The 24,494-nt window shown below is 43.5% G+C and overlaps 1 protein-coding gene across 1 annotated transcript; it reads right to left on the bottom strand.

The window, feature by feature from the left end:
- Positions 1-24,494, bottom strand: DSG2 (desmoglein 2). Its single transcript, XM_014937025.1, has 15 exons — positions 24,345-24,494; positions 17,482-17,517; positions 16,481-16,615; positions 15,367-15,525; positions 14,940-15,084; positions 13,895-14,055; positions 12,679-12,813; positions 12,348-12,533; positions 10,908-11,167; positions 9,898-10,040; positions 9,157-9,384; positions 7,030-7,260; positions 5,918-6,042; positions 4,221-4,640; positions 1-2,123 (listed from the first exon to the last, which is right to left on the bottom strand). Exons 1-15 carry the CDS (start codon positions 24,387-24,389, stop codon positions 1,098-1,100), a joined length of 3,435 nt encoding a protein of 1,144 aa, XP_014792511.1. The 5' UTR covers positions 24,390-24,494; the 3' UTR covers positions 1-1,097.

The raw sequence follows: 24,494 nt of genomic DNA, 5'->3' as shown, positions 1-24,494 counted from the left end.
TCAGTGCTAAGGAAAGCTGCCATTATATGGCACCACGCAGGGCGCTGGTACTGGAGCCAGCAGAACCTTTTACACACAGACTTGCGTCTCTGTGCTTGTATCTCTGAGTTCACAGACAGAATTAAAACCACTTAGTTAATTGCACTTGTAAATCAGACCCTACAGAGGTCTAAGTGACATAAACTTTGCCAGCAAAGCCACTGGCTGAACCTCTGGCTCTAAAGCTAAGGTAAGTTTCAGCTGATTCTCATACATTATTGAAGGACCAATCAGGAGCCAGTGAAAAATCTATACGATGCAAATGCTTACTTGTCCATGTCAGCCTAGATGCACACCAAGGAATGGAATTTTTACATCAAGGTACCAAAAAAATTGCAGTTCTCAGCTTTTTTGCTACTTGCTCTCTTTAACCCCTGTGCTAATGTGCAAGTATCGATTGCTTAAGGTACAAACGCTGATAACCCGAAATTGTGACATCCTTCCCAGGAGATCAACGCTCCGCTGCCCCGAGGAGGTACTTGCTTGGGTTTCTCAGGTAAGAGAGATTTTCTTATCAATTCACCAAGGTGCAGAGATCTGCAGCTCAGGAGGAGCTGCCCTGGTCCACAAAGTAATAGATGAGAAAATAGATGCCAAAAAATACAATGAGAAACTGATGCCCCTCAGGGGGAGGTTCAGCAGACACACTAAACAGCAGTTCAGAAAACCAAACTTGTGCTTTTTAAGCTACTAACCATCACAACACTTTAGTATTTTTTTTTCCTGCTTTCCCATAATTAGGCAGCTGTGGTTACATGGTATTATTACACTAACTGAATAATAAAAAGCAATTACAAAAATAGCAAACAAGGATAAAAAAATTATACATATTTCCTAGAGCTTTCCACTTCAAAAGCATTCCTGCCAATGTTACGTAATGACAGCAGGACACTTCCTCACTTGCTTCTTGGTCACAACGCTTATTTGCACAAACTACCACAAGCAAGTCCACGTCATTCTGAAAGATCTGGCAAACTTGGGTCCCAAGGAGCAGCCCAAAGCAAGAGGCACACAGACACAGGGGAGGCTGGACACGGCCACCCCTGCGAGGGGCCGGGCTAGGAGCGGGTGTACTGCACCGTGCTGTATTTGGTGACCCTGGAAGACTTGCTGAGCGTGGCGCTGGCAGGAGCCGGCCCTTCTAGGCCGGAGCCCGCCTGGTTAAGCAGGGAGTCTGTGATCAACACGTGCTCTTCCCTTCCCGAGCCAGCAGCACCCACCGCGTGTTGGGCTCTGCTCTGCGTCCCCGAGGCCGTCACCACCCTTTCGTTCACCACCACGTTGTGCCCATCTGCCAAAGTGGAGAAGCTGAGCGAGCCCTGCTCTGCAGCGGGCACCAGCACCCTCTCCCGCTCCCTCACCACGACGTACTGGGAGTCAGGGAGATCCTGAACCACCAGGGCTCCTGCTCCGCTGCCCTCTGACTTCACCACCCTCTCCGTAACCACCACGTTACTTCTGTGTGGCAAATCGGGGACTTCCACCATACCCTGCAAGCTGGATGCAGGTGCCAGCACTCTTTCTGTCACCACTACGTTCTCCTTAAACTGGGGGTCTAGAAAGACAGCAGCCGAGCGGGCAGGAGCCCCCGCAGAGTAGGATGTTTCTGTCATGGTGAAATTGGTCTCCGCGTGGGCTGCAGGGAGTGTCTGAGCATCGTGCTGCCCAGAATGGGATGCAAAGGTTGTTTCTGTGACCACCTCCTTGGACATGGTGGTTTCTCCTGCGCCATGGCCCGCGTGCACCAGTGGGGTGGGCTGGAAGAGGCTGCCCGAGGCAAAGGCTTGTTCCGAGCTGGAAGCAGTTTGCTGATCTAAGAACTGTGACTTTGTGTTATTAAGACCAAAACCCGATTCATTCCTGGAGCTACTGTCTTTCATGTTGATGGGTCTGCCTATGCATATTTCTGCTAGAGTCTTAAATTTGTCTCCTAAATCATCAAGGAAGTGGTCATCAAGATCACCCTCAATAAAGCTGCAGCAGCCGATGGAGCCATGGGGAGAGCCTGACTCTCCCTGGGAATAAACCAGGAGACAGTCGTTTGCAGCTTGAGCTTCATCTTCATCCACAAAAGAGACAAATTTCTACAGACAGAAAACAAAAAAAACTTCATTAATGTCAGCTCTAAACTTAATAAATCTGAAAATGAGGAATGCTTGGTCAAAAAGGTTAAAATAAGAAAATTTAACTGAACCCACAGAAACCATCAACCAATGATGGGCAGTACCCAAAAGCACTTTTTGAAGTTAGTCTGAACTTGACAGTACACCTGATAAGAATAAAAATCTGAAATTCAATTGAAAACTTTGGTTACTATCACCACCTGCTGCTACTCCTACCAGGAACTGTGCCATTTGTGATACTGCTCCATCCTCACACACAGGCTCCTTTTATTTTGGTTCAGTGAATGACCTTCAACTGTGACCAGGTGTTTGTGGGAGACTGCCAAAACCTCGCCTGAGAGTATCCTCACATTTAAACCTACATTTAATGAGTACACGCTGACACGTTATCACCTGCTATGGCCCTTTTTACGAGCATAACCTGCAGGATCACACCCAAGAAGCCCAACAGCAAACAAAACACCAAGTTAATTGGCTTGATGAGTATGGGAACGTAGTCCAGCATCTAAATCTTTAGGCTCTACACAGGCCACTTTGCAACAAGGTGGGCTCATGGCTCCTGCCTACAGTGCTTCTGGGGCCAGCTCAGTTGGAAAGCAGCGTCTGCAATGGAGTTGCTGCCAGTGCTACAGCACAAATACCCGTCTACATGCTTGCACCAGTTCCAGGAGTGAAGACAGACAGATCCTCTGGACCTGCTGAACCAGCTTTACCTAATACGGTTGCTGGCTTGTGCTCAGAACCACTTTTTTTTGCCACATCTGAAGTTCTGGAGTGCATATTGGCTCAGGCACCTGTGTAACGTGGTACATATCCAGACCCAGATTGGCTCTATGTTTATCTGTGTTTGATCCTGGAAGTAGGCACATTTCCTGAGATGCTTCTACTCAAATCAGCACACATCTGAAACTATGTAGTTTGGTAACTAATCTGTGATGTTTTGGGCTTTTTTTTTTTCTTTCCTTTCCTGTAATCTGTGATAGTTTAGCCACCCATGAGTTGTAAAGGTTACTCTAGTATGACTTTACAAAGCCCACCTGCAGGACTTCAGCAGGCACCTATGCTTAAAAGTATGTCTTAATATTATGAAGCACGAAGAGGGGAAGGAAAATAGAATTGCTACTGTTACATCTGTTCACCCAGAAGAGCAGTAGCCAGAGTGCTCGGGAGACATACAAGTGTCCTAAGCTCAAATCCTTCCCTGGCCTGAGGTGGTGATCCAAAGCTGCACAGCTACTCCCCTGCAGAACCCCTTTATCAGCCAGCTGGAGGGTGTGAAGGTGTTTTATTTGTACAATCCGTACACTCCCTGCCATAGGGAAGTGAAACTTCCACAGTAAGGAGCTCTCCAGCCTGAAGGACTAATGACGTGCATTACGCAAAGAGGAATAGCTGTAATGAGTAGGAACAGCTTATTGGTCAACGGTTAGGTCACCAGAAAAAAAGTCAGAAATGGGATTGCAACATGTGCCTCATACAGTTCTAATAAGCAACCCTTTACCCAGGCTACTGGGCGAAGAGACAAGTCCAGCACCGCTTACTTCATCAGCTACTTTGAAAATGCAGACCCACCCTCTACCGTTTGACATCTACCGCTTATCTTTCAAAAACCTGCTCCATTATGAAGTCTGCAGCTGTGACTCATGATGAGTCACAGGTACCTCCCTACAGGCCAGCTTACTGGGCTTAAATCCCTGAGATTTTTATCACATAGACTTTCTCATGGCTTCTTCTTGGGCCAGTGGCTCCTTGGTCACTGCTGAATATTCTGGATACCAATTTCCAAATATTTTCTTTAAGATAAGGGTCTCGTTGTGGGAAACCTTGTAAGCACCTAGTGCTACAAGACTGAGCACTGTCATGCTCCAAGTCCTACATTTGAGACTAATCCAAAAACCCTTAGTGCGCCCAACTCCACATGCACACAACATTGGCCATTGTATCAGGACTGTTTCTATACAGGTATCTACTCATCTGTGTTTGTAATAGCATGAACTGCATTTCCCAACGCTAGGTGGAAATACCAAAATACTGATATTCGCGGGTCATTATGCTTACATCACTGATGTAGTCTCTAAAAAACTCTTCCTTCATGGCTCCAGCTGCTCCCACCGCGATGCCTCCTCCAGCCACCGCTGTCTTGCCGTCTACACCCGCCATGCCTCCAGCCATGCCTCCAGCCGCTCCGGCTGCCATGGCTCCATAGTCAGCACCAGAAAGGAGATGTCTTTGCTCTTCCCATCTTTCCCTGCCAACGGTGTAGCGATGCTCTCCTACGTGAGAGGCCGAGCTGCCTCCTCCTGCTGCAGTTTCTTCTCCACTCATTCCTCCTGCTGCTGCTGCTCCCACTGTTGCTCCCGCCACCGCTGCTCCTGCTGCTCCTCCTGCTGCTGCTCCTGCTCCTGCTGCTCCTGCTCCTGCTGCTGCTGCTCCTCTTGAGCTCCCCAATGCAGTGGGTGGGATGAGGCTTAGCACTGGCTACATAAATAACACAAATTACGATGTGACATGAAAGCTGCACTGTCTAGCACATTGAACTCACCAAACCAGCAGCGGGGCTGGGTGGGACCTGGGAGTGTGCCGTCTTACGACTTGTTCAAATTTGCACTTAATACATGCTGCTGCAAAGAGTAAAGGGCCTCCTGAAACAGGGTGCAGCTTCCACAACTGCATTCCCGAGGAGGACCACGGAAATGTTTTTACAGAACATTGTTTTCTTGAAATTGAAAGGGTTGGGAATGAAAGCAGGAAAAAAAACACCCAAAAAACCCCCACCACTACCACCAACAAAAGGCTTGCAAAGCTCCAGGGAGCTCAGGTGTTCCAAGACAGACTCTGCCCAGTTTTCCCCAGACAAAAAGTGTGCACTGCCTGTGCTGCTTCTTATGGTGCTGCCTGGCCCTTTCTTTTCTAGCAGCCTGGCTTCCCTGTTAATTGTCTTTAATCATGAATTTGGTGAGAACATTGGCCCCAAATCAAAGTCTTTTACCTTACTCTGTTTCTTTGTTATTATGCAAAAGCATGCCAGTGTCATGCCCATTTTTTTTTTTTAAACTGGGTTTTGTAGCATAACAAGGTCAAACTGCAAACTTCTCTTGGCATTCACTGTTACCTCAGATTTATGCTTTTTAATTTTTTTAAGAAAGAATTTACTCTGTTTAAGAAGGCAAATACACAGGGAACTAATTTAAAATGCAAGCCTACCCTTTAAACTAGAAGCTAAACTTTATAATCTATTCTTTTGCTGCTTTACCTGCCTCCCAAATAGGGGAAGAACATTCCAGACTTGCAAATGCAAATGCTTCACTCTTTACAGCATCAATGCCTTTCCCACACCCCTATCTCTCGCTCAGATACTATCAACATTTGTTTGATTTCTTCCCCCTTACTTTGGGATTTAAACACCACAGCTGGTGTTTCTAGAGCTGCTGGTGGAATTTACCTTCCACGCATCCCTCACTGGGCCTCACAGGGTTAATTTTAATTAATGTTCATGTGGGGTTTCACAGCCCTGAAACATCAGCCCGTAACGTGGAAGAGATGCCAAGTGCCAAACTGAACACTTGGACCTGCCCCATCCCTGGAAGTGTTCAAGGCCAGGCTGGATGGGGCTTTGAGCAACCTGCTCTAGTGGGAGGTGTCCCTGCCCAGGGCAGGGGGGTTGGAACTAGATGATCTTTGAGGTCCCTTCCAACCCAAACCATTCTATGATTCTATGACAGAAATCAAAGCCAAATGCTATTAGGGATACATGCCTTCTCCTCGGGAGCTGCCCCTTCGCTGTTCCACTGACGCAGCATGGCTTCGCTGTAGTCCGGTATCGCAGCAAAGCCCTTCGCTCCCGAGCCACAGGGACACAGCAGCAGTAACAGCGGGAGAACTACAAGGAAATATGAGTTTGCCATTAATTATGTGATGATTAGGGTCAAAGCATGCTAATAGCCAGTATCCAAGTCTGGTCAGCTCTCATACCAAAACGTGTCTTTAGGGAGCTAGCGATGAGCATGGGAGCTGATAAAGACCGCATACACATTCCCAAATATTCAAGGTATTTCCAAGAAACATATGCTGGGACGGCTTCCTCGAGAGTAAACTGACAATGAACCTGTCAGGGCCTCAATCCTGCAGGTGACCAGGCATGCATAGAGCTATACTTCCATCAAAGGTCTCATATATCAAAACCAAGCCCTCAATATCACTCTACAACCTCAGCATTCCTAACCCCTCCTGTTCTTTTACTACTAGATAACGACACGGTGTCGTGTAAATTCCACCTCACCGCTCCTGTGACATGTCTGGAGCGTTGCCTGGGGAACTCAAAACAATCCAGTCTCAGGAACAGAACATATTATTCATGTGACGTGAACTTTGTAGCTAGATTGCTACTAGTACAAGCAATAAACTATTGCCATTTAAATGCAGCACCGGTACACATAGCCATGCCCCAACTACAAGCATTCTTCTCTTTATTTCCAAGCTTCTATTTTGTCTTATCAAAGAACAACGTCATCTGTTGCTCAGAGCAAGGCATCAAGACCTGGGCCTGCAGTGAGTGGGAAGAGTTAGGGTTCACATGGGGAGGAGTGGGAAGCACCGAAAGGACTCTTTACTGCTTCCCCACCTGTTATTTAAAGCACCGTAAACAAATATTAAAGTTGCGCATATTAATTTTAAAATTAAATCCTTTGAGGGTGAAATGCTGATGTTACCAAAACTAGTTGGGGATTTGCCATGACTTCAGAGAGACCAGGAGTTTACGCAGACTATAATCAAGATGATAAAAGCTGGGAACGGGGCTGTTTCTTTCCTGCTGCCTGGCAGACCACACTTAACAGCGCTTCTGAGGGAACAGGAAACAATGACTTACGCAGCAGAAGTAGAAATGCCAAGATGATTAGTGCAATCGCTGCAGGGCCCAGACCCACTGACTTATCGGCGATGATCTTCTCTCTGCAGACGCTGTCTTCTGCACAGTTACACACAGTCAGCTGCAGAGACTGGGGCTGAGCACAGCTGAGCCCTTGGTAATCCTTCACCAGGATGGGAACTTCAGTTCTGCCCAGCTTCAGCTCTGGTGGTACCAGCTGTATACTGGTGCCTGAGGCACAAGGGGGAGGTTAAAGAAAAAGACAAACAAGAAATGAGTGGAGATAAAGCTGACTCCTGAAAACTAAGGGAAATAAAACCTTCACAGCCTCCCAACAAGGCCCCTCCAGTTGCATCCAGCCAATGCAATGGAATTAAATTTCATTAGCTGCTGCTACAGCATTAGTAGTAATCAAGTCATTCATGCTGGTCACAAAGCAGCCAGGCTCACTTGCAGTCTCAGATAACCACGAGGAGTTTCACACCAGCAGAGACATCACAGAAGACAGCCCAACCACCAACACAGTGTTAACCTTCATGTCATCCAGACAGCCAATGGCTGTAGTCACAAAAAACACCAGCTTCAGTCTTTAAGAGATTAATCTATTGTGGGCCACAGGCAGAGATTGGGGAGCCAACATACCACCTGCTCCTGTGGCTGCCTCACATCAAGGACACAACTAGGCAAGAGACGCTCAGATTTAGGAATAAGTTCTTTACTATAGGGGTGGTGGAGCACTGGAACAGGTTGCCCAGGGAGGTGGTTGAGGCCCCTTCTGTGGAGATATTCAAGGTGAGGCTCGACGAGGCCCTGGGCAACCTGGTCTAGTTGGGGGTGTCCCTGCTGGATGTGGGGAGGTCGGACTAGATGACCTTTGGAGGTCCCTTCCGGCACGGACCATTCTATGATTCTATATTTCCAGCTGGGGAACACCACCCTATTTGGAAAAGCCATGATCCCTACAATTACTGCTAGTCTAGCTGCAAGCAGGGTGATGAAAGCTAAGAAGATTCCTTCTTGGTCCTACACCTGGCCATTAGGATGACTCTGCTGATTGCTTTGCAGTGTTATGCTGTAGGATTACGGAGGACAGAATACTGAGTCTGAGCAGCAAAAAGTGTTTTCTGGTGTCTTCAATCTACGGCATTTCCTTCAAGCATTTCCCAGGCTTTTATGATTGGAAATGTAAGAAGAAAATGCTCATCTCATTTTGAAATACTCATTAAAATTATTTATGATTTCTGACCTATTTTTGTTCCTACTGTGCTGGACAATCTTAGACTGTTAGGTTACACTGTATTTCCGTATTTCCAGCTGGGGAACACCACCCTATTTGGAAAAGCCATGATCCCTACAATTACTGCTAGTCTAGCTGCAAGCAGGGTGATGAAAGCTAAGAAGATTCCTTCTTGGTCCTACACCTGGCCATTAGGATGACTCTGCTGATTGCTTTGCAGTGTTATGCTGTAGGATTACGGAGGACAGAATACTGAGTCTGAGCAGCAAAAAGTGTTTTCTGGTGTCTTCAATCTGAGGCATTTCCTTCAAGCATTTCCCAGGCTTTTATGATTGGAAATGTAAGAAGAAAATGCTCATCTCATTTTGAAATACTCATTAAAATTATTTATGATTTCTGACCTATTTTTGTTCCTACTGTGCTGGACAATCTTAGACTGTTAGGTTACACTGTATTTCCCCTCGTCAAGGTTTTCTGTGCAGACAGATTTATTTATTTATTTATTTGTTAAGTTAGAGCAACTGAAGCCAGTAACACAATAATATCCCCAAGCTCAGTTTTAGCAAAAGCATCCTCCATCACTGCATGCTTGATACGGGAAGAATGGTTTGATCCCAGCATTACCCATGGAATCCTGGTCACCACCTATGGGTCAACGAGCTAGGAAAAGATGGTCCAACTGAGGGAAGGTGACAGGCTCCAGAAGACATGGCTGTGATTTTACAGCCATTAGAGAGAAGGGAGCAGCATGCAAGTGATGTGTCTTCATGTGAGTCCATATATATGGGCTTTCTTGGTCTCGATCAGCCAAAGTGTCAATTTCATTGAAATTAACCAACTACAACACTAGGACTCCAAATAACTGAAAGTAATTAAAAATGTTTTCTTACCATTTCTGGATGCAATTATCCATTTTTTTGCTGTCCCTTCTGGCTCATCAATGACAGTAAAGCTGAAGGGATCGCTGTTTGGGTAACCATCCATATCACTGGCTGTAACATCAACTAATTTTGCATCTGAGCACACAGTCTGCACAGGGTTCACAATAACTGGGCAGTTATCATTCTCATCTGTAACTTGAATGACGACTGTGCCGGTGACTGTTTTCTTAGGCGAATCTAAGATTTTAAAACATGAAAGATTAAATTGATTTTAAAAGTGCAAAAATTTTTTCTTAAAATAAAAAAAACTTAGTATTTTCCAAAACACACACATTGCTGAAGTAGGCTGAAAGAGCTCTTCCGGAAGCTTACAGAAGTAGTATTTAATTCCTAATGTTAATAAACACATTGACAAAGTTCTTCTGAAGGCAAGCTGGTTTACTATTTTAACTTGGGAAAAAAAAAAAAAAGTATTTCCTGTGTATGGTGACACAGTAATATGCAGATTATAAACGCAGAATTCTAATTAGATACACAAGAAGCTCAGGGAATCTTTCTTGCTTAACCCATTCCAAGGTTCATTCTATTTCAATGATTTGTGTTTCTCTCCTCCAAATACAGAGCCTATGGGAAACGGCACTAATATCTAGGCAGTTAAAGACAGGGAGGTTACACCAATTATAGTTGCAGGAAGGCAAACTAAATCCTAAACAAACCAATTAGTGTGAAAACAAAACCCTCTCAACTTACCAGTAGTTACACCCAACATGGTGATAGTGTAGGTACCATTTACTACGTGAGACGACTCGTAATCGAGGTTTTTGACAAGTCGGATTTCACCTGTCACTGAGTCTATAGTGATCCAGTTTGCTGGGTCTCTTCCTTTCACGTACCTGATTAAAATTGCATATAAAGATGTACACATTTATAACGAGGAAGAAAAACATTAGCAGAAAAAGCAGCTTGACAGTGTGTTTACTCTTTGTTTAAAGCAGAGACCAAATCCTTAGGTCGGAGGCCTGACACTCCTGCCACTGGAACTGGTTTCAACTCTAAGTCTAATATTATAAACCTTCCCTGAATGTTGAAACTTGCTTTTTCCCTCTAGAGCCAGGACTTAGGCGTGGAGCATGATAATAAACAGACTCAGGGAGCAAGACTGGAGCAGGAGAGGGAGCTGTGCTGCCAGTCATAGTCTTCTTCCCCTCCATCCCTGCTCCCAGCAAAAGCTGAGCAGCAGCCAGAGGGGCCAGACTGTTTTACAGGCGTGGGGCAGAGGGGTCCACCACTGGGTGAGCACCTCTGCTGGGATGCACCATTTGGAAAAGCTGTGGTGGAGGATCAACAGCGTTTTAGCTGAAGAGCTATAACTCAAAAGCTACACACACTCAGACGCAGACTTCCCTACTTCACACCCTTTCTGCCCAATTGCTGGGTGTTTCTGTACATTTTTTCCTAATGTTTCTGCAGACGATGAAGTCAGATGAGTAAATCTACTCCCAGAAGTAGGCAGGCATGACAAACAGCATGCAAGCATGGGCAAACACTCATGTCTCACCGTATATGACCAAACAAGTAGGATTTGCAAGTCAGCTATTTTCTACATAATAGGATATAGAAGATGAGGTGTTTTAGGTGTGAATTATGCAAAGCAGAAAACAATTGCCTCTGAATATTTCAGTTCTGAATACGCATTTTTACAGTAAGATGTGATTTTTTTTTTGTACTCAGTTGTGATGGTTATAAAAAAAGACTCTTACGTGATGCGCTGTGCCGGTTTTCCAGTGTCTTCATCGTAGGCTTGATACTGTCCAATAACCTGTCTGATCTGCAGTTTCTCACTTGCTTCAATAATTTTTGTGCCACCAGGGAACACAGGGCCTTCCCGCACATTAATCACATTAATTCTGATTGGAATTGTTTGTGCTTTATAACTGTGTTTAATTGACTTGTGGAACTCTGCTTTGTTTGTAACAACAATGCCCAAGTTTAGGCTTTGCATTGTTTCATAATCCAGCTCCTAGAGCAACAACAACAACAACAAAAAATCAGAATCTGATATCTAGACAACATTCATACATTTAATATTTAAATAATACTGTAGCATCCTTATTTAAATAATAAGGATGCTGCAGGGCAAAGAAGAACTATTGGTCAACAAGTTACTCTCAATACATAATGCTTCAACTCTTTGAAAGTACGTAAGGAAAATCACTCTTCCTATTATTAATGGATGGCACCATAGGTATGTCCTTGTATTATTGAATTTGAACTAATTTAAGGTAGGTGGCAATAAGTCCTACCCATTTATTCTGCCTCTACTTTCAGTGAATCAGTGCTCAGTATTACTTGGCCTTTCCAATTTTATTTTTTTTTTTAAAATTCATTTACTTAATAACGTGGATCATTTTTTCACAATTATCAATTTTCAGATAAGGAAACCAGAGCAGAAAAAAAAAAGAAAAAAGGTACGTAGGGCATTATGCATCTTCAGTTCTTGTGGACTAAAGGGGAGTGAAATTCACAAAACAGAAATTTCAATTTATGGAAAATATTTTCATAATTTCAAAACAGTCTGTAGCCCATGGGTCATGGCGTAGGTGTTGCTTGCAATGTTACCTGTGGCCATGGGAAATAAAGTAATTTCAAAACAGTCTGTAGCCCATGGGTCTTGGTGTAGGTGTTGCCTGCAGTGTTACCTGTGGCCATGGGAAATAAATTTAAACTGAGACCAGCAAGGACAGAAAAATAATAGGCAAGTTTACAGCATACATGTTAGCACTGTTGCCCAACGACAGGAAAGTTTGAGGACTTGTGTTCCACTAGATATATTCAAGATCACACAGAATGTAAATGGCAAACCTGCATAAAATTATTTTGCATGGAATTATTGGATACATCAACAAAGACTATGCCAAAGGAGGAGTGTCCACCACATAAATTTACAGTTTGACTGAATGTAAATAATTTGAGGACTTGTGTTCCACTAGATATATTCAAGATCACACAGAATGTAAATGGCAAACCTGCATAAAATTATTTTGCATGGAATTATTGGATACATCAACAAAGACTATGCCAAAGGAGGAGTGTCCACCACATAAACTTACAGTTTTGACTGAATATAAATAATTTGTATGTCAAATTAAAGGGAATAAATTACTCTAATATTTAAAGGAGACTTTAAATAACATACTAACCTTCACAACAGTCAAAATGCCTTCATTTGTTTGGTTATCTGTTATTATACGAAAAAAGCCGCCTTCGTTACCAGAAACAAACGAAAAGTTTGCCAGCCAATTATCAGAAAACATTTCATCTTTGTCAAATACTTTTATTCGCAGAATTTCCACATTTACTCTGTTTTCTTCAATGCTTCCTTCGAACTGCAATCAAAAAACATCCTCCTTCAAAAAGGTGTCACGATTTACTTCATTTCACCAGTGCAGAAATGTTTGCACAATCTGGTATTAAGCAAAGGGATACTGGCAGGTGTAGGAATATGCCAAATATTGTGATAACTGTACTTACTGCACTACTTTCAACCACCGGCAGATTGTCATTGACATCCAAAATCTTGATGTCTAAAGAACACGTTGCAGCATTCCCACCTAATTCACCACCACGGTCTTTTGCTTCCACCACCAAAGAATAGCTACTTTGTGTCTGCCATGATAAGAAAAAAGTGTTTAAATAGGGGTAATTTTTTTTTTTTTCCTTTGCTGTATTATCTCCATTACATTTTGGCAACCCCTCTCATGCTCAGTGATAACTTCTCTTCTAGTTAGCTGTAAACTTCTCTTCTAGTTAGCTGTAAATCTCACACACACCTTGACAGGCTCTGAGTAGAACTGAGGCTTTGAAAAGGATTTGGAATTTTTGCATTTCCCCCTCAGAGCATATCTACACGGCAAACGAAAAAACTTAAGTGGCCACAAACAGGGCCAGGGGCAAGTGATACAGGGCACAAGTTGGAACATAAGAGGTTCCACTCAAATATGAGGAGAAACTTCTTCATGGTGAGGGTGACAGAGCCCTGGAACAGGCTGCCCAGGGAGGTTGTGGAGTCCCCTTCCTTGGAGATTTTCAAGACCCACCTGGATGCAGTCCTGAGTAACATGCTCTAGCTCTAGGCAATCCTGCTTCAGCAGAGGAGTTGGACTAGATGATCTCTATGGTCCCTTCCAACTCTAAAATTCAGTGAAATTCAGTGAAAATACCTGCACATCAGGACAGGGCTAGAGGCAGAGATGGTGCCCTCAGCCGCAGAGCTAACACCCAGATCACCATCTGCTGGCCACTGAAAATTCGTGCAAGCGCAGGTAAAACTGCTGGTAAAGTGTGGCTTTCAAAGCTGTTTCTCAGCAGCACCCATCCTAACTCTTTGCATGGTGATTTGCATGGCAGGCTGTGGAACCAGCAGCTTTGCAGATGGTGATCTGGGTTGCCTTGGCCATGTGCTCTCCAGCCCGGAGAAATGACCCCTCACTTCATGTTAACTGCTGCCTTGGGAGGGACAAAAACCAACAGCTGGTGCTAGAAAGGTGACAGGGGGAACACAGCCTTGGTCCCATCACACCCTGCTCCCTCAGTCCCTGAAAAACACACATCAGACAGACAAGGCTTCGATCCTAAGGGAGGGGAAGGAAGAGGGCCAGCTCTCCAACTCGGCAGGCGGAGCTGAAGGTGACACTAGAACATCAGAAGACTGCTGTTAACAGGTAAAGAACGGGAGAGCTTTTTTTACCTCTCTGTCAAGGTTTATTTTTGCTACTCGAACCTCGCCAGTATCCTTATCCATAGTGAATGCAGCGCTAGGGCTTTGGGAAATGATCCTGAAAGCAATTTTGGAATTCAGGTTATTTGGTTCATCCGCATCTGTTGCATTTATCCTCAATACAATTGTACCTGGAAAAAAGTAAACAAAAGATAGTATGCTTACACTGCCATGCACTGCCAAGTATTTTTACTGTAATGTCACAAATTAAGAGACTGTTGTCAGATGCACTGCATGATTTTCTGATGTTCTTGCCCTTATTTATTTAATGAACAGACTGAAAAAGTGTTCCTAAAATCCAAATAGTACATGTTAACAGTGTATCCTCTGGCAAACTAAAAAACTGTATCTGCCCATCTGTGACTCACAGAATTCAATGCACCAGGATCACAGAATAGACAGAATGCTCTCAAAATTTCTGACAGAAAACTGTAGATATACAGAGAAGAAAGAAAAAGTTTTTGAACAGTTAGATGTCCCTCGCACATCATTCTAAAGGGAGCACTACTAACTCCTCTACCTGAGCATTATTAAAATAATTGCTCTGTATTGATGCCCTCCAACAGCTTCACTGAAAATATATGGTGGTCCCTACAGCGCAATCCCCTTAACTCATGGCACAGGATATCATCCCCTGGAAGAGGGTGTACCTCAGCAACCTATTTGAACATTAGCTGAAATTCAGGCAAAGAAGCAATTAACCACATGGCTGCTACTAACTTGAAAGAGAGCTGAGGGAACTCAATACCTCAAGTGAAGCAGATGATCAATAACTTCCCTAAGAGGAAGCGTTATTCTCTGTTGCCTTTATGTGGCCACTTTCCCTTTATCACACCACAGAATTTAGCCCAGAATAAAAATTTGCATTCCCACCTGGGAATGCAACTTGGCCTATGCAAGCAAGAGAATGAATCCTTGTTCCTGCAGGTACGCTGCTGCAAAGAGCATATTCACTTGTGCCTTTGCATGTGTTGGGAAAAGCTACATGAAAAAAAAATATTAAAAATAATGTTACCTGTTTCACTTAATTCTTCAATTGAACCAACAAAAACTTCATGTGAAAACACTGGAGGGTTGTCATTTATATCCACAATTTTAATTGGGAGGTCTATTGGCTCCTCTACTTTTGCTCCATTCTTATCTAGTGCATGACCTCTAAGCTGAAATAATACAGAGAGAATAATGAGAAAATACAATTAATGACTGTAATATATAAATATGCATATGCAAATAGAAATATACAGAAATATACATAAAAAGTAAATTATTTATAAGCATATATTAATATATAAACATATATAAAATGCTTATAAATATAAGCATACATATACCACAAATATCCAGAAACTGTTTTAAAACTAATTGAAGTAAACACATTTGACTAAAATAAATAAAAAAATTATAGGAGGGCACCTATAAAGAAAAAGTAGTATTCCACTTACAAGCAGCATTGGAGTCTTTTCTCTGTCAACCCTTCCCGTTATATTCAGGTCTCCAGTCCTTCCATTGATAACAAATAATCCAAAAGGGGGTTCTGTTACTCCTTGACCAGATATAGTGTAAGTCACCACTACCCCTGCAGCTTCAAGATCAGAATGTATCTAGCAGGAATATAACAGGTTGAACAACATTCAGTAAATAAAACCACACTTAAAACCGCGAAGAAAATCCTTTCCCTGTTTTTGTAATTAACGAACAAAAATAAATCTTAAACATCTTCCCGCATGCATTTGAGTGTGGAGATGTTGAGATGACTGCAGGAAAAGCTGCATGTTCTGTTGAGAATCAGGGAGATGAGGAATGCAATGGGCAGTGCAACAGTTGGGAACTGTGAAGTGGAGAGGTCTGTGGGAGAAGAAAATTGGGACTGCTCGGACAAGGAGAGTGGGACAGGATACAAGTGGAAGGAAAAGCTGCACAGACTAGAGATCATCACCCTTCCTCTGCTGTCAGCAAATATCTGAAACACCTGGACGAGCACAAGTGCATTGTGTCACCATGACCATCAAGGGACAGCCCAAGCAGGGGGTAACACCCTGCTGTCATCTGCAGTCACTTGAGATGCTGAAGTGACAGGCGTGGTGAATTCAGTTCAACACTGGTGCTGAACCAAATGCATACCATTCTTGCACAAAGGATAGCACCTTGGTTATTTTTAGCTCCGTTTCCTAAAAAAGTAGGCCTACATAATCATGCTCCATGGACACCCTTCTGCCCCATCACCACCAGCAGTTTTGGGACCCACTTGCCAAGTTCAACCACAGCTGCTTAGGGGTTGTGGAGTGAAAAAATTCAAAGACACTTCATTCCTAAAAGCTTTATGGAAACTGGTGGCTGGGAAAACATGAAAGACTGAAGCAAATCAGTCTGCAAGAGCAGCTCATCTGCTGAAGGAAGGAAACAGAAGGAAATATGCCAATCTTCAACCGACATTCAGTTCAACTGACATCCTTCAAAATTCAAGCAATGTTTGCACATGTGTTTAGGGCAGCCGCACCCTTATTTTACATTTTCATCTTTATGTGCATTCTGTATTTATCTCTTTTCTGGGCTTACTCTAGCGATTGGATTCTTGTAGGAATTGTCCTCCTCTTCCCGTATGAAAGCCGGAGGGACCGTCCATTCTCGCTTCTGTCTGAAGAGGCTGTTGGGGTGAGACAACACACCACTCCTGCCATTTCGATCGTAAACCTGTGGAAAAAGGTTGAATATCAGCATTACATTTAGCCATTTCAGATGCACGCTATATGGCTGCTGTAGCCCAGACTTCTGAATAGCTTTTGCTCTTTCAGTAGCTAATACCTTCAGAATCATGGAGCAGCCTTAGCCTTCTGAACCATGGTCTAAGAGCTGTATGTTCCTCAAGTTGTTTGAGGAGGAAAAACTTAATCAAGACAGAATTAGGTAAGACAGCCTTAAATACATGAGGAAAATACCAATGACCAGGGTTTGTTGAAAATACAACTGTTCTGGAAGATTTAAGTGCTTGTCATCAAGTAGGGGAAGAGGTTTGGCACTAAGACAGTTTTAAAGCAGTGTTTCTGCCTTATTACCCTGTTAGACATCCCACCAACACCGCCTCGTGCTCAACCTTCTCTCTGAAACAGAATATATGAAACAGGAAGCCTTTAATGAACCCATCCACTGTCTCTGCTGTCCTTGCTCAACCACCCATCATTCTCCTTCTGCATGAGGGCCTCTGTCCTTCTGTTCATCTTACTCTCTACTGTGTCTGTTGGCTTCCACATTAACATCTGGAGATTTTTCCACAACTAACCTCTTCCATAAAATAGCAAATTATTTCATCTACAGGGAGTTAAAATACTTAATATTTTAGAGGAAGCTTCTCAAAGTTGAATGCCACTCAGTTTGATGGATGTAGGAATCTATTTGCTTCATCTTTCATTTCATATTCATGACTCGGCTTTCATGTTTCAGAAAATGGTGAAACAAGATATTTATCAACTGATGTAAGGCATGCCTTTGACACTTGCTCTTTGCTCAGAGAACCCTTCTTCAAACGCTGATAAAGAAAATAGTTTTCCATTATTTCCTACCTTCACGTAGAGTCCATTTCCATAATTCAAACAGATCTGAAATAGAAGTTATGATCAACATTATTAATTTAATGTCACTTTAGCAGTACTAAAACTTAACTGGCATAACTTTTGCCATAAGAACAGCAAAAACATAAGGAAGAGGACATTTGACCTTTATCAATTAATATTTACTGTTTGCCCATAACAGCTTCTGAAAAATTTGCCCATAACCATTCACATTAGAAACATACAGTATAATTACACAGTTATTAAGTTTTGAGCCCTTCTCCCAGCAGGAAACAGGTAATAAGCAATTAATAATTTCTTTTCCCAATAAATGCTGACTTTATAGTAATTTTCTTTTCCCAATAAATGCTGACTTTATAGTCATTTTTAAACAACCATTTTTTTTTTTTTTTTAGTGCTGAATAATGCCTCATTATTCCAAAATGACAGAATTTGCCATTGATTGAAGCTTAGTTGGTTGCCAGCAGCACCCTGGAGAAACTCCCTCTTCTGACCAAATGATGGATTATACAGGCTCTGGTGAGTTACTAACTTTTTTTTTTTTTTTCAGTGCTGAATAATGCCTCTCTATTCCAAAATGACAAAATTTGCCATTGATTGAAGCTAAGTTGCCAGCAGCACCCTGGAAAAACTCCCTCTTCTGACCAAATCATGGATTATACAGGCTCTGGTGGGTTACCAGCCAACCACATGAGAGAACAAAACAGGTTAAATAACATTTAGAAGCAAGCAGTAATCAAAACATCCGCTGAAGTGTACAGGACAGAAGCACCTCTTTACTTAGTGCCTTCCTGGAAGGATAAACAGCATATATGCATCCCTAACTTAAACAAGGCTGAGACATATGCATGCTAGCAAGCAAATCCTGCTTGCTGTGACAAAACCAGCATCCAGCATTGGGACTAGCCATCTCTCTTCATGCACTGCAATAGTCCAGCATGCCCTTAAACACCTCAGGTAGGTGCCCCATCCCAGCTGGAAGGAACTGGAGCCTCAGCCAAATTACCAGAGACCCTGTGTTTATCCACTCTCCAGGCACCCAAGACTCCACGTGTAACAAAACCCCTCAAACAGTGCAAAAATGTAGGCATCAGAGAACAACAATAGCAAAAAGTAGGTCATTACAACACGTGAAACCAACAAATAGAGCTTTTGAGCTTTGTATAGGCAGAGAACACTTATATTGTTCTCAGAACTATTACATCTACCTACGTTATTAGGTGATCTTTATTTTTTTTAATACTAATGCCTAAGGCAAAGCAGGCACAGAAAAGGCAATTTCCTACTGAAATAAATCAGGGAATATTTCTTTATATTCTCTTTGACTGGTTTTGAGACTGTTGACTGGCTCCTCCCTATCCATCCCTCTGACTCAGCCTTGATTGCCGTATCGATGACAGCTTTTTTTTTTAAAAAAAAGATGTTATCTCTTTCCCACACAATGCAGCAGTGAGGTGGACAATGTTGAGCAATGTAGCAGACTGCTGTTTCGACTTGCACAACACCACTGGTTTTCAAATGGCAATTTTCCAAATGTATATATTCTGAAGACAAAAATCAACAAGCACTAAATTCCCTAATGGATATGCGTTGTGAAGGCTACAGGATCCTACACCTTAGACCAAGTTGTTTTTATGAATATTCTTAATCTCATTTATTAGTTATATGGATTTTTAAAATTTATTTTGAGATTAATGAGATTGTTTCAGCAAGAGTGACAGGAGAATTCTGGTTTATAGTTGAGGTTTTCCAACAGAAGCTGCAACTCTTTTGGAAGGTGAATAGTTGTCAAGATGTCATAGTGAACATCCTTGTTTGTTCTTACTGGTAAACTGAAGGGAAAGGTGTTTCTGTCTCAATACTGAATGAAGACTAAAGGCACAAGGTCAAAAGTTTCCTTGTCCTGGAAACCTGACAACTGCAGTATACACAAAAGTGTTGGACGAATAAGCAGGTCTGCCACCGAGATGCATATCAAGAAAGCAGAGAAAATTCCATCCCTCATTATCAACACAAAGTCTTTCATTAAGATAACAAAATTAAAAATCAATTTCTTTGCTTAGTAGCCAAGCAACCTCAAAACACGGTTTTATTGCTACGAAAGTAAACAATACTTTTGCTTTTGTATTTTTCAATCTACAGTCTAGAGGAAATCCCTTAAGGGACTTCCAAGATATCTACAAAAGGACTTTAAGAATGGCAATTTTACTTAAGAGATGCATAAATACTTATGGAACTAATATGTAAAGGGATCCTGCACTTTTATTGAAAATTTTAAAGGATCCAAAAATTTTAGAAAAGGGAAAAGCACATTTCTATGATTTTTTTTTTTTTTTTAAAGTGAGAGTCACATATCTGAAAGGTGTTGAGCTCTTAATTTCCCTTTTTATTAGTATCCTAGAGCTGCCTTCTATTAAACGGCTTAGTAAGAGTAGGAAAGCCCTGTCTGTCATTCGACATGGGTCACAGCCTTGGAACAAAAACTAGACATCTACCGATGACATCTGTTGATGACACAGCCTTAGAAGGCATTGTCAGAAGACAACTGGAGGGTTACAGAAAACGAGGTGGAAAACCTGGGACCTGAAGTAATAGAAATGGAATGAAAGACTACAGGAAAACAGCAGGCATAGGCAAGAGGGCAGGGGAATGAAGGAAGTGACTGCCACGTATAGGAAGCACAAGACTGGTCTTGTCCAAATCCATGTTCATGTATAGTCAGGATGCGACTAAAGGACAGACTTTGAACACACAGCTTAGTTTTACACTGTAAAGATGAAGACTGAGTAAGCAAGAAGGTATGTGTCCGTATTTGCTCCACCATGAAACAGTAAGTCCTAGAAACGTGGTCTTTCACATATTGCTGTGTGTCGGGAAGTTTGGATCTCACACCTGCTGTGAGTCAGTCTGGTGTTGAAGATAGTGGGCAAGTGAAGATCCTCCACCCTTACAGAAGTGGGCTGAAGGGACCATCCAAGGTTATCTACTAGTCCATCTCCACACCCTGGGGCAGGATGAGCTACATCTACGTGCTTCCTGACAACTGTTCTTTTAAACAGTGAGTGACGGAGGTCCCACAGCCTCACCAGAACAGAAGAGAACAGAATAGCCTAGGTTGGAAGGGGCCTTTCAGATCATCTAGTCCAACCATCAACCTAACACTGACAAAAACATCGCTAAACCATATCTCTAAGCACTACATCTACTCATCTTTTAAATACTGCCAGGGATGGTGACTCAACCACTTCCCTGGGCAGCCTGTTCCAGTGCTAACCTAAGGCGATGCCTATATGGTCTTACAGATGGAAAGTCTTTGTTAATTTTTATCCTAATTTTATTATCCTAATATTTAGCTCTTTGCAAGTCAATCATATTGCTGTTTGGACGAAATTCAGTTTCAGATTAAGGCACACAGATGTACATGTCTAAACAAATTCTAGGTGCATAAAACTTCTGTTATAATCAACAGAAATATAGCTCATACAGACAGAGAGACCAGAGCGCAGTTCAACTTGCTCCAAAGCCATCTCATACCTATTTCTCTCTGGGCTCTACTGACTGTAGCTATGTCTAATTAGTAAGGCCAATATGAGAGGAATTGTAGAGCAAAGCAGTCGGTGTTGAGAACCCAGTACTACACAACCTGTGTTTTGTGGTTTTTACTGCAGGCTAGAATTAGCCTGGTCCCACAGACCAAATATCCCTGAGTAGATTGATGCATCTCCCAACAGAGTTTCACCCAGGAGGGATCAGATTCACACACTCTGGAGATTTGCTTCAAAAGCACAATTTGATCACACCAAGTAAGTGCACTCTGCATCCACTGCATCTGCATTTACTGTAACAGAAACTCAAACACCTATATCGAGATCTCTTAACCTCAACCCGAACCTCCCTTCCTGCCATACTGATAACGCTCTCATCTAACAGTGCAATTCCCTTTTCTTCACTATTACCCTTCATATATCTGAAAATGTATCATGTATGTTACCCGCCTTTCTTTCCTCAGTTCCCAGTTCTTTAATCTCACTTCAAGAATCATAAAACAGGACTTCCTCAATTCAGACTGTATTTTTTGCTTTCCATTAGTATCTCCTGGGTAGATTCACTTTATTCTGAAGTACGGTGTCCCAAATAACACACCTCTTTAATTCAACAGGATGAATAAATACTAGATCTTTCGTATTTCTCACCCACTTTCATATCTCACCACAGCGCTGGTTTTGGTGCTTCTGCCTTTTTGGAGCATTATTAAATTGCTGAATCAATGCACAGATGCTGGTAAATATTTTTACCGTGTTTCAGCATGTTACTGGCAATAGAAGCTAGACTGCTTCGAATTATCTCACCTCTGCTCTTTCTAAAACTAAGCATCATGAAGTTGTGTTTGTTTTCTTTTGTTGTTGGTTTGTTTTTGTTTTTTTTTTTTTTAATTTAACTTGTTCCTATTAATTTTGAAAAGTAATTGCTACTGGCTGGCACTGCAATAGTGATCCAATGTATTCTGGACTGAATTTCAGCATACCCAGCCTAAGTCTAACATTCCAAACACCAAGGAAGTACAATCTGAGAAGATGATCAGAGAAAAAAAATAAGTTTTGCTACGTGCATAGTAAGCTTCAAATTTCAGCATACCCAGCCTAAGTCTAACATTCCAAACATCAAGGAAGTACAATCTAAGAAGATGATCAGAGGAAACAAAAATAAGTTTTGCTACTCGCATAGTAAGCTTCGTACATCTCTGTCACCTCTTCTTTCACTCAAATGTAGGAAGTGTTTAATGATGTCCTTTCTTGAGCATACGATGTCCACTCCCTTCAGAAATGGCCAAGAAACCTCCCAGTCTAATAATCCTTGCCAGCCATGCCTGCCCAGCAGGCCCAGGGCTCTGGGTGTGTGTCCTGGACACACGCCATGTCAAGCCCAGCCCTACGGGTGTGCTTTTGTCTGGCATGCCTGGCCATCCCTGGAAAAGAGTCGGAGGCAGGGACATGGAGAAAGCTGCCATGACCTCTTGTGAGGTACCCAGGGATGACCACACAGGGATGCTGCCCGGAGGCAGGGAGGGAGAGCAGATGACCAAGAGATACTTCCAGGAAAAACAGGGAGAGGAAGAATTTACAGTTCTCGATGCTTCTAAGGTTGAAGACACTTTGGGAAGACACTGCTTTCAGACTGCTTGCTTTCAGTAGTTTCTTAAGGTTTTGAAGTTAATCAGTGCCACCCTCGCATGTCATAAACTATAAATGACCCTAATGATGCTTTAAAACAAGCAACTAGACTTTCTGCCATGTGAGTGGCAGATTAGTCCAGATTGTCCTGATTAGGGGAAAAAAAAAGAAACCAAAAACCTAAACAAACATCAAAGGCAAAACACAGCAGTGCCCCTCTTTCTTCTGACATCAACCAACTATAAGGGAGCTTCACTTGCTCTACTACTCTATCTGACAATGAGGCATTTAGGCACCAAACTGAGCTCACTCTTAACATACCATACCCTGCCTCAGCTTGAGCTGAGACTGAGGATGATGAGGACTGAGAAAATCAACGAGGCATTTAGGCACCAAACTGAGCTCACTCCTAACATACCATACCCTGCCCCAGTTTGAGCTGAGACTGAGGATGAGGAGGACTGAGAAAAACAATTTTCTTCTTTTCTTCAGGCAAAACCAACAGCATCCTGACCCAGCGCAAGCCCAACAAAACGGACGATGCTGTGGCTTCAGGTGTAACAGAAAGAACCGGTGAAAACTTCTGTACAAGAAGCACTCTGCACGTGTCCCATTGTGCTTTTGGGCAAAACGAAGACAAAATAATTTCCAACCAAACCCCAACTCCCAGCTTGCTGCAAGGAAACAGGGTTAAGAGTCACCGGCTGGCTTGTGGCAACCCACAAGTTAAAGTTCTCAGGCCAGCTAACAAACCTCATCTTGCAGGCTCTCGAGCTGGGGAAGCAAGGTGCCAAAGTACAGCACCTGCCAGCCTGTCCGTGTAACAAGCCGTTCCTGAACCCTGCCCGGCTCCTGGGCAGCTCCCCAGCCATGTCCTGGCCTCCACCCTCGCCTTTGTCTGGGTGGCGGTGGCGGCGGCCGCCCAGCTTCCGCGGGGCGTTTTTCCAGCCTGGGACGGTGAAGAGCTAAAAAGCAACGCCGCAGATATGGAGGGGGAGCTTCCTGTAAAACATCTCCCAACGGCTAGAAAGCATCAGGCCAAGTCAAGCAAACCAGGCGCTTTGGTTGTTAGGAAATACTCCCTGCTCTTCAGCCTGGAATGGTATTTCGTAGGATGGAAGGTCCTTAAAGGCTGCGGGTGAAAAAAAGCACCAGGGCAGGGAAGGAGGAATCCTGAAGTGTCGTGGGCTGTTAAGGATTTGGCATCATTTCTCTAAGGCAATAAGGACTTCCATTAAACGATACTTTATGATCCACTTTCCTTCCTGGCACTACTCCTTCAGAAAGGTAACGCAATTCATTAATACAGATAATATGCTGAACACGGAGACGACAACAAAACGATCTCTTCACTGCATTCCTGTTCCTCCCGGCGCCTCAGAAAAAAAACCACAAACCCTCCCATCCCAGGTACCGTTCTTACCGGGGTTTGCTACCTTCACCCGCCTTCGGACGGCAAACGGCGATTGCTTTTACCTATTTCCAAGGAAAAGCAGAACCCCCACCCCGTTCCCAGCCACGGGCAGCCGGCGGCGGGAGGGCAGCCCAGCCCAGCCCCGACGGGCACCGCTCTCCCCCGCGGGGCTCACCCGCGCCTCCCTCAGCTCCGCGGCCGAGCAGCGCCTTCCCCCCGCACCGCCCGGTACCGGGAGACCCCTCCCGTCGGGGGGGGCCCGCACTCACCATCAGCGCCAGCAGCCGCCCCACGGCGGCGGGGGCCCGCGACATGGCCGCCGTCTCAACTTGAGGGGGAGGATGTGCGTGTGTCACCTCCTCGGGGGGGAAATGGAGGAGGCTCAGGGAAGAGAGGGGGCACAAGTATCCGCGGGTGGG

Source organism: Calidris pugnax, unplaced genomic scaffold, assembly GCF_001431845.1.
Source record: "Calidris pugnax isolate Ruff unplaced genomic scaffold, ASM143184v1 scaffold51, whole genome shotgun sequence".
NCBI classification, from domain to species: domain Eukaryota; kingdom Metazoa; phylum Chordata; class Aves; order Charadriiformes; family Scolopacidae; genus Calidris; species Calidris pugnax.
Note: the sequence above shows the minus strand (reverse complement) of the source record. Positions and strands in the feature narration are given on the sequence as shown.